This window comes from Chrysochloris asiatica, unplaced genomic scaffold (assembly GCF_000296735.1).
Source record: "Chrysochloris asiatica unplaced genomic scaffold, ChrAsi1.0 scaffold00028, whole genome shotgun sequence".
In the NCBI taxonomy this organism is placed as follows: Eukaryota; Metazoa; Chordata; class Mammalia; order Afrosoricida; family Chrysochloridae; genus Chrysochloris; species Chrysochloris asiatica.
In genome coordinates, this window is record NW_006408546.1 from 16,427,649 (window position 1) to 16,437,636 (window position 9,988).

Genomic DNA, 9,988 nt, shown 5'->3' on the forward strand with positions numbered 1-9,988 from the left:
ATACATAAAACCAACAGGATACATCACTGGTTAATCCAGTCTCCGCTGTAGTCAGAGACATCTCATCTCTGTTGCTTGCATAAAACCAAACTCATAGTCATTTGAGTATGATTCCAACTTAAAGCAAGCCTACACAGGACAGATTAGAACTACCCTACTGGGTTTCTAGACTATAATATTTACTGAAGCAGACTGCTACATCTTTCTACCACAGAAAAGGCTCATGGTTTGAAGTGCCAACTTTTGGCTAGCTGCTGAACACTTAACCTCTCTATCACCAAGGTTCCTCATAATTGTCTCTAGTAACTATAAAATAGGCATACAACACCTATGGGGTACCTAAGATAATTCTCTCTCTCTTTGCCTTCAATGATCATGCAGTTTAAAATTTGTCATGCTTCCCAGATATAGCAGCATGGAAAACAGTTCAAAAACTTGTCCCAAGTCAGGAGCTTTAAAAATGTTTGTCTTAAGTATTTTTCTTTAAAAATAGCATGACCCATAATTTTCATCTCAAGTTCAGGAATTTGAAAAACATTCAAAAGAAAGTTCAGTAAACAATTTCATTTGTATGCTTTAGTTTCCACAAATCATTGTTGTTGTTATACACTGACTCATAGCAACCCTGTATAGCGTTTCCAAGAAGTGGCTGGTGGGTTTAAACAGCCAACCTTGTGGTTAGCAGCATAACACCAGAATTACCCACAAATAAATTGCACTCATGAATTCACCTGAAAATGCAATCCAACATAATGATGGTGGTAGTGGTGTGGTGTCAGTGAGTCGTTTCTGACTCACAGAGAAAGTCTCATCTTTCTCCTGTGGATTGCCTAGTGGACCCCAACTGCTGGCCCAACCTGTAACCCACTAGGCCACCGAGGCTCCTTAATCAAAAACAATGTTGTTGTTGTTATTAAGTGCTGTTGCTACAAATCGTGAATTTGAACTGCCAACTGTGTAATTCAAACTGACCACAACTGCGGTCGAATGCTTATTCTATAGTGTGGTACCAGGACAAGACTTACCCTGTAAATGAATTTGCTTTCAATTGAAGGCAGATCACATTTACGAGGAGGAGGAAAAACTCTAGTGAACAGCAGAAAACTCTTCCTGCAGTGTAATCATGAAAGGAAGGGGGTGGGAAGTTGTCAGAAAGGAGAACCCAACCAAAAATTACTGATTGGGAAAAAAAAAAAGAAACAGCAACAAACTCAAAGACAATAACTACAAAGATTTTTAACTTAAAAAAAAAAAAAAATATATATATATATAGACTGCTGGCATGGCTAGGATTAGCACTAGACTGCAAACCACAAAGTTGGCAGTTCAAACACACCAGCTGCTGCTAGGAAACCTTATGCAGGGTTGCTATGAATCAGAACAAACCCAATGGCACTTAACAACAACAACATCAATCTTGCTTAATTTAGCTATCACATATGAATTAAAAACAATGATGGAGCAAATATGAGTTTGCCTAAAAAAAAACCAAAGCATGCATCAAAATCTTTAAAATGTTATTAACTAAAACTTTCCTCACAATTACCATGATTTATATTAATAACATGTTTTATAAAAGAATCACATTTTCACCTATGTGACACAATAAACCAACTTAATACAAATCCCGTCTATTTACATACCTGCTTAATATGAGAAATGGTAGCTTCCCGAGGTACTTCCAACTGGATATAGATCCCAGTGGGCAAAAGGAAATCCACAAGTATGGAGACATCAGATGCTATCTGTGAGTCCACTGCCCAGATGTCAAGAATATCTGCCATAGCAGGAGGCATTATGAAACTGAAGCACATTCATGGGGTCCTAGAATTTAATAAGTAGAATTTAGCAAAAGCAGATCATTAGAGCCAAACTGTATACCAAGATATTTTAAAGCCCACCAACGCTTCAATATAGCAAGCATGTAACAGAGGGATAATTAAATAATGTATAGGATTTTTTTTTTTTAAACACTAGAAATAATTTAAGAATACTTTTGGCCATTGCTATGGTAGCATAGTGGTTATGAATCGGGCTGTGAACCGCAAGGTCAGCAGTTCGAAACTACCAGTGGTTCCACAGGAGAAAGATGAGGCGTTCTGCTCGGAAACCCTGTGCAGGGTCACTATGAGGTGGAACCGACTCCACGGTACTTAACAACATACACGAGCACAAAAAGTCAAATTCAAGGAAAGTATATCACATGTGATAAAAGTATAGATTAAAGGATTACAGAGTCCTGAGAAATTTGGTTAATAGTCATTCAAGTGGCGATTCAAACCAGACTTAATTTTATAAAGTATTAATTTATTTAGCAATTCATCTTTCTAAAATTCAACAAAAATGGTATTCAAGTAAGTTTACTATAGTTCTCATGTGAGATAGAAAATGCCATAAACTTTTTTTAGTCCACTACCTAAGTTTTAAAAACCTAATTCCTGAATTTAGCTGGCAAAGCCCTTTTTGCAATATCTCTGACCTACTTTTCTTTATTCCTTATACCCAAGATCCTAAGTATCACAACTGCCCTTTGATTTTTCTGCTGCTAGATGTTCACTTAAGAAATACACTACCCATTTATCAAACCCCCACCCCAACAAATACATTAACACATGAGTGCTGTTAAATCTCATCCATTTCTAAATCTAAGGGACTTCCTTTAAGAACACATTAACAATAATAGGTGGAAGAACATGAACAATAAAGTTATTAAAATATATAAAAAACATGAGTTAATAAATGAGACAATAAATAAATGGACTCTTCACTGATCACCATTTGTTGTTGTTAGTGTTGTCCAGTCAGTTCCAACTCATAGAGACTCAGAGGAGCAACGTGTACATTTGAATCGCTGACCCTGTGGTTAGTGTCTAGTACTTACCCTATAGTGCCACACCTTGGAGGCTGCTAGACTCAACTCACTGTGCTAAAAACAAATAAAGAAAAGAACAAGGAAGGAAACTGAACATTTAATCTGTTTTTTTGTACTAACCTAACTGTAGTTCATGCTAACTACATTCATAAGCTTAAAGTTCTTTTTGTTTGCTTGCTTTAATTTTTAGACCTTCAGCTAAAAATGCATCAACCAAAAATGATATAATTAGAAATCACCTTTACGCAGTCCTCCCACAAAACAACAGATCTAGACAATGATCATCATCAGTGCATGTTAAAAATTCATACAAAGAAAGGAAAAGTATAACCATTACAGTGAGTGTGTGTATTAGGTCAACACCACCTGAATCTTCTATCGTTGAATCACTGAAAGTGGGACAATCAGACATTATATGCCTCCTTATGTGTAAAGCAACTGGAGCCCTGGTGTGGCACTGTGGGTTAATGCACTGGACTACAAAGTCAGTTTGAACAGTAAGGTTGGTGGTTCAAACTTACAAGCCACTCCTCAGACCCTACACAGGGTCGCTGTCGCTATGGGTTGGAACCAACTTGACAGCACAACAATAGGGAAATCTTGATTTTAAAAAAGTTTAAAAAGAGCTGAACCTGAATCTTATCCAGTCTCTAGATCTATCTACTGGGACAAAGGGAAAGAAGTTAAAACACTTCAGGGAAGCAATCAACCAAATTCAGAGTGGTGTTATTGTTAAGTGCTGCTGAGTCAGTTCTGACTCATAGCGAACCTGTATAGGGTTTCTGAGGAGTAATTGGTGAGCATGAACCGCTGATCTTGCGTTTCAAACCAACTTTGCAGTCCAGCACATTAGCCCACAAAGCCATATCAAGACTTCAAATTCAGATAGTAGGATTGTCAAATGCTAGGATGAGTAAAAGGTTGACTCAAACAACAGCAAATCCGCAACAAGAAAAAAAAGAGCAGAAATGGTGGAAGAACTGTTAAAAGAATACACAGAGGACAACCAATTCCATGTTAATACACACATATCAACTATAAAAAGCTACCTTTAAGACTATTATAGAAAAATAGCTGAGTGACCAAGTCTAAGATAATGACACTTACTACAGAAACACCAAGACAAACAATGGAAGTTTTTAATCAGTCCTATGAAAATGCTAAAATGGTAGGCTAAAGAACACAGCAAGAAGCTGCAAACTGAATCCAACACAGGAATGACTCTGTTAAGGTAGAAAGATCACTTTTTCCCCTAGTCCAGCCATCCCAGTCAATGCATGGCTCTCTAATGCAATGGGGAGTCCTGGTGTGGTACTGTAGGATAGGCATTGGACTGCTACCCAAGATCAGTGGTTCAAACCCATCAGTAGCTCTTCAGAAACCCTATACAGGGTGGCTGTGAGTCAGAAGTGACTTGATGCACTTAATAACAATAAAGGTTGTGCAATGGGAAAGGCTCTAAATAGGTCAGATTTTCCTGGAGAACAATTCCGAATGTCCTCAACTCCACCCCTCCACCACCACCCCCACTCCCACTCCCACCCACTACCCTTCCTGAGGGGCAAATAGCTGCAACGGAGCTCAACTGGACCTGCACTCCCAGCCAAAATGCAGTGGGGAGAGTCCCAATCTCTAGCTCTGAAATAAATTGTTTAGATCTTGCTAGTGAACACTTCACAGGGTGTTAATTCTAATTGGTCTGGAAGCAGTCTGAAAAACTGAAACTGTGGTCTAACTGGAAACAAGTATCTCACATAGTGGGGGTAGAACAGCAACCAAGGACTGAGGGCTATCTATAACTGCCTCAGAATGGTTGACCAGTGTTGTACTTTGTCATTAGTTTTTGTTGTTGTTAAGGTCCGAAGAGTTGGTTATGACTCAAACACCCTGTAGGGTTTCCAAAGAGTGCCTGGTGGGTTTGAACCACCGACCTTGTGATAAACAGTCCAGTGCTTGTCCCACAGTGCTGTACCAAGAACACGGACTAGTTTTAGAGCTGCTAAAGGACTGAATCTTGGTCCAGCAGGAATTGAGAGTCCTCATTAAGTGGAAGAGGGAGTGGTCACCAGAGACTAAAGGCTTCTTCTGGAAGGAAAGAGGCAAATTCATTGTTGTTTGTTTTCTAATCTGAGAGCTGTTAAAGATTTGAAATTTGAACCAAATTTCTCATAAGTACTTAGACTGAGCAAAGTAGGAATGTGTCTGTTTAATTAAGAGTTTCTACCAGATATGAGCACTGACATCATAACTAAAAACACTACATATTCGGGGGATTGTGAAAGCTTGTACCTTATAATATTCTAAGGTTCCGATTTTAACAAAAAATCACAAGGTTCACACACACAAACACAAAAACAACAACAACCTGAAATGATGTTCCATTCAAGTAAATGAGATGAAGGGATAAGAACTGTATTATGGAATGCCAAATAATGAACAGATTGGAAGAACATAATACAGTGAAGAACTTTCTGATGTGGCACTGTAGGATCATCACTGGACTGAGAACCAAAGGTCAGCAGTTCAAACCCACCAGCTGCTCCTTGGAAACCCTATACAGCATTGCTCTAAGTCAGAACCAACTCAAAGGTACTTAACAACACCACTACAAAGCAGGGAAAAAATTATTGGGCAAAACCCAACCCAAAAGTGACCTTGCTAAGTATAAGTTTCTCAAAAGAAACATGATTACAGAAACACACTGAGGGACAGTGTAATAATAATGAGGGGGGGGGGGGCTGGTTCCCCTGCTGAACAGAATGGTTAGTGCATGGCATCAAATGAGTAACTCAGTGGCAGAAAGAGTGACCTCAGCAAGTTCTCTGGTATGTCTGGGAGACATTTAAAGTTGAAAAACTGAGATCTAGAACTTTCATATCCTAATTAAACCAGGAAGGGAGAAATAAACTATCAAGAGAGGACAAGAAACAGTAAGCAAAAGCCAAAGGCTCTGCTCGCCTAAAAGATTTCTGCAGAAAACAGTGCAGGCAAAAACACCAAAAATAAAACCACACAAACAAAACAAAAAACACACCATACAAAATTCCAATGCCCCAACAAAAAAATCACAATACACACACACAAAAAGCACAGTTTTATGCAATTATGGAAAAATAATAGACTTAATCTACACATCATGGGAATTCTAGTAGGAAATGAGAGAAAAGATTTAAAAAATCTTTTTTTAAAAGGAGAAATAATGACAAAAAATCCCCACTCTGACAAAAGAAACGGATCTTCCTGCACGTCCCACAGTTCAGGTCTCAAGACCAACATGATAGCCCCTTCTGGTTGGTCAATCCAAAGGAACCAAGACAAAGGGAGCAACACTGCATCCACAAAGATGGAATAATGAAAAGAATGTAAAAACAATTATCGACACTTTTCAAAAGTTCGCTTCCTATCACTTTGGTTTTACAAAAGATAATAGTATCTACTTTTGCTAACCAAAAGAAACATGAAGACGGTTTTCACTTTTACAAAAACAAAAACAAGTAAGATGAAAAGTGAAACTAGAATTCCACATCTGTTTTATAGCAAGCTGTTACAAATATATTGCTCACCATGAGCAGCCAATGTGGTTTTGCCAATCTCCTTCTTTGAGAACTACACTCATCATCTCAGTATCAAGTTGACATGGCTTTGAGCTGAGTCTCTGAACATTCATGTTTAAGTATTGTTTTAGATTTTATGTGCTATTTGCTAAGATTTGGTAACTAACTTTTGGGTCTGAGAAAGCTCCAAAAAATGTTCCTGTATAAATTAGTGGCAATACACTTTACATCAATTCAGCTTACAAAAAAGGTTTCACAGGAATGCTCTACTTTCAGAATGTAAGGGAAACCAGTAATACAACAATGTCAAACATAATTAAAGAATTAAGAGAAAACAGACAAAGATTCAAAGACCTGAGGAAAACAATGCAAATACAAAACGAGGATCTAAAAGAGATAAAAATAAACCAAACAAAAACATTGCAACTGAAAGGAAAAATAACTGAAATGCTAAATACAATGGAAGAATCTAACAACCTTGGGGGGTGGGTGGAAATATATATATTTATTTATTTATTTATTTATTTATTTATTTATTTATTTATTTATTATAATCCTGTTTATTGTATTCGGGTAATCTTTTTTTTTTTCCCTGAAGTAAATACTTTATGATCTCTCTCTTTTTCTTTGGTTACTTCCTGAAGTGAGCAAAGAATTTATGATCGCTCTCTTTTGCTTTTAACTACTTCCTGGAGTAAAGAATTTATGATTGCTCTCTTTTTCTTTTCCTAAAGTAGAAATGCACGCCTTAAAATTTTGAACTAGCCAACCAGGTAGGGGAAAAGATTGTGCAGTCAAAACCCTAGCCAATAGGGTGAGACACAGCCTCGAGACTCGAGTTAGGGATTAACAACCCCAGTGGACTGCCCACTTGCTGTGCTCGCTGGCCTGTTCCTGTATGTAAGGCTATGCACACGCACCATCTTGCAGGAGTAAATTTTGCTTTGCCAAGGTAATTTAGTCTCACCGAGTGTCTTTTATGTGACACTGGGATTCATTTCTAATACAACATATTCAATCAGACAGAACAAAGGATAAAATTGTAGAAATTATAGAAAAAGGCTCAAGAATGCTGAGCACAGTTTAATGGAATTATGGAACAATAAAAGACTTAATCTACACATCATGGCAACTCTAGTAGGAAATGAGAGAAACAGACCAAAAATGTAAAAAAAAAAATTTTTTTTTTGAAGAAATGTCAAAAAATCCCCAATCTGACAAAGGATATGTAAAACATATCCAAGAAGCTCAAAGAAATCTATACCCAGACACCATAGCTATGCTCTCAAAAAGTAATGATAAACAGAGAATCCTAAAAACAGTGAGAGAAGTAAACAGTCACATAGAAGCTACAATATTATTAAGTGCTTGTTTCTTCTCAGAAACACTGGGAGTTAAGAGGCAATGTAAGGATGTATTTAAAGTCTTGACAAAACTGTCAACGAAGAATGAGGGTGAAATTAAAACATTCTCAAATGAACAGATGAGAAAGTTCACATCCACAAGACTGGCCCTTTGTCACAGTGCTTAAATCTTTTTGTCTGATAAAGAAAAAGTCAGTGGTTCGAATCTCCCAATCACACTACAGGAGAAAGAGGTGGCAGTCTGCTTCTATAAAGATTTACAGTCTTGGAAACCCCATAAGGCAGTTCTATTCTGTCCTATAGGGTTGCTATGAGTCAGAATCAACTTAGTGGCATTTGGTAGCAGTGGTTTTGTTTGGCACTACAAACAATACTAATGGGAGTTCTGCAGATGTAAAAGGTATCAGAAAGTAATTCAAGGCTATACATAAAAAGAAAGATCCCTAATATAAGGAATTGCGTGGAACAGTACATAAGAAGCAAGAATAAAATTATGTTATAGGGAGCATGAAAAATGATGTAGTTAGTGATAACAATAATAAAATGGGAAGGAGCTATGTGGTTGTTGTTGTTATGTGCCGTGGAGTTGGTTCCGACTCACAGCGACCCTGCACACGGTTTCTGAGGCTGTGAATCTTTACGGGAGCAGAACGCCTCATCTTTCTCCTGCAGAGCAGCTGGTAGTTTCAAACTGCTGACCTTGCGGTTCACAGCCTGATTCGTAACCATTACGCTATCAGAGCTCCTTGGGAGGGAGATATAGGTAGAGACTTTCTTGTCCATATGCAGTGATAGAAAAATTGCATTGATTTAGGAAGAGCAGGACTGTACTGCTGATTAATGCAATAACTGTCAATAAGTTGTGTAACTGTAAAAAGCTGAATTAGCAAAAGCTGTGTGACAAATACAACAATGACAAAAAATAATAGTAAATACTGAGACTGCTTATGTACAGCCAAACACCTGATAGAATCTAGTGCCTTGGTTTAGAATCATGATTTCAAAGAGCATCTTGGTTAATTGACCTAATAACATACAAATATTTCTGTTCTACTTCCTTGTTCTCTGTGTAATAACTGGGATCTTAAAAGCTTGCAAGCCCCTATCCAAGGCACAATTGGTCTTTATTCATCTGGAGCAACAGGAATAAGAGGAGGAAATGTGTGGCTAATTGCCTCCATGAACAACAGTCTCCCAGTCTCCTTTTCTATGAGACCAGTCTCCTTTTCTAAGAGGACTGGAAGTACTTGGCTACCATTACTAAACATTTTGATTAAAAAATTCATAGAAGAATCATGATCAAGAAGGGGGAAACAAAAAAAACTTACAAATTCTCATGGACTCCATACTGTCTGGAGCCATGGAAGCTAGATGAATTCCCCAAACTACTAATCTATTTCAGTTTTAAGGTTTAAAGATTACCTCAGGATAATAGTAAGGGAATTCACCTAGCTTCCAAACAACAGTTTAGTTTAATTAGTTAAAAAAAAAAAAAAAAGAAAGTCTGCCTTGAGTACTAGGCTCTTTTAAGATCTACCTGGGGGAACGTAAAGGAGAGTACCTTTATGTAATGAGAGGGAAACAACTCAGAAAAGTAGCATGAGAATGGTTCCACAACTCAAACAAAACTGTGCATGCAGAATCTATTGAAGTAGTGTATGTTCTGCTGTGTATATTCTCAACAACAACAAAAAAACAAAATTCAAAACATAAATTTTTTTTTTAAAAGAACAAAACAAAAGCATTAATAAACACAGACTGTATTATGAATGGCTATGGGTTAGACTTTGCCTAATGTCACTCTGTTCCCCATCTATAAACTACTGTCATACTAAGAGTAACATGAAATAGGCACTGTATTCCCACTGTGCTGTAATCCATGTAGTAATTTTACAGTTATTTCCAAAGACAAAGTACTTTCAATTAATGCTTGACTGCATTCGGTCTTAAACTTAGACAGGCTGGGGAATCCCGTGATATCAAAAGGATATCTACCCCTCCAAGACTGCAACTCAAAGGGAACACACAAGCAGGCATGTAAACGTGCTGGCGACCCTGCTGGTCTACATTTGAGTGGAAGTTGGGGAAAGTCAGTAATGAAGATATGGGCTGCGTTCGACCATGTTCCATAGACTCCTGTCAACCTAGAGAAGAGTGAGAGAAGAGGAAAGGAGGGTTGGTCTGAAGTTTGGGGAGAC

General features: G+C 37.7%; 1 protein-coding gene across 1 annotated transcript in view; it reads right to left on the reverse strand.

Annotated features, from left to right (window-relative positions):
* Positions 1-1,814, reverse strand: part of PIK3CB (phosphatidylinositol-4,5-bisphosphate 3-kinase, catalytic subunit beta) — a 120,987-nt gene extending 119,173 nt beyond the window's left edge. The window contains exon 1 of the mRNA XM_006846651.1: positions 1,644-1,814. Coding sequence (XP_006846714.1) covers positions 1,644-1,814 — 171 coding nt within the window. The remainder of the gene's footprint in view (positions 1-1,643) is intronic.
* Between the last annotated feature and the right edge of the window lie 8,174 nt (positions 1,815-9,988).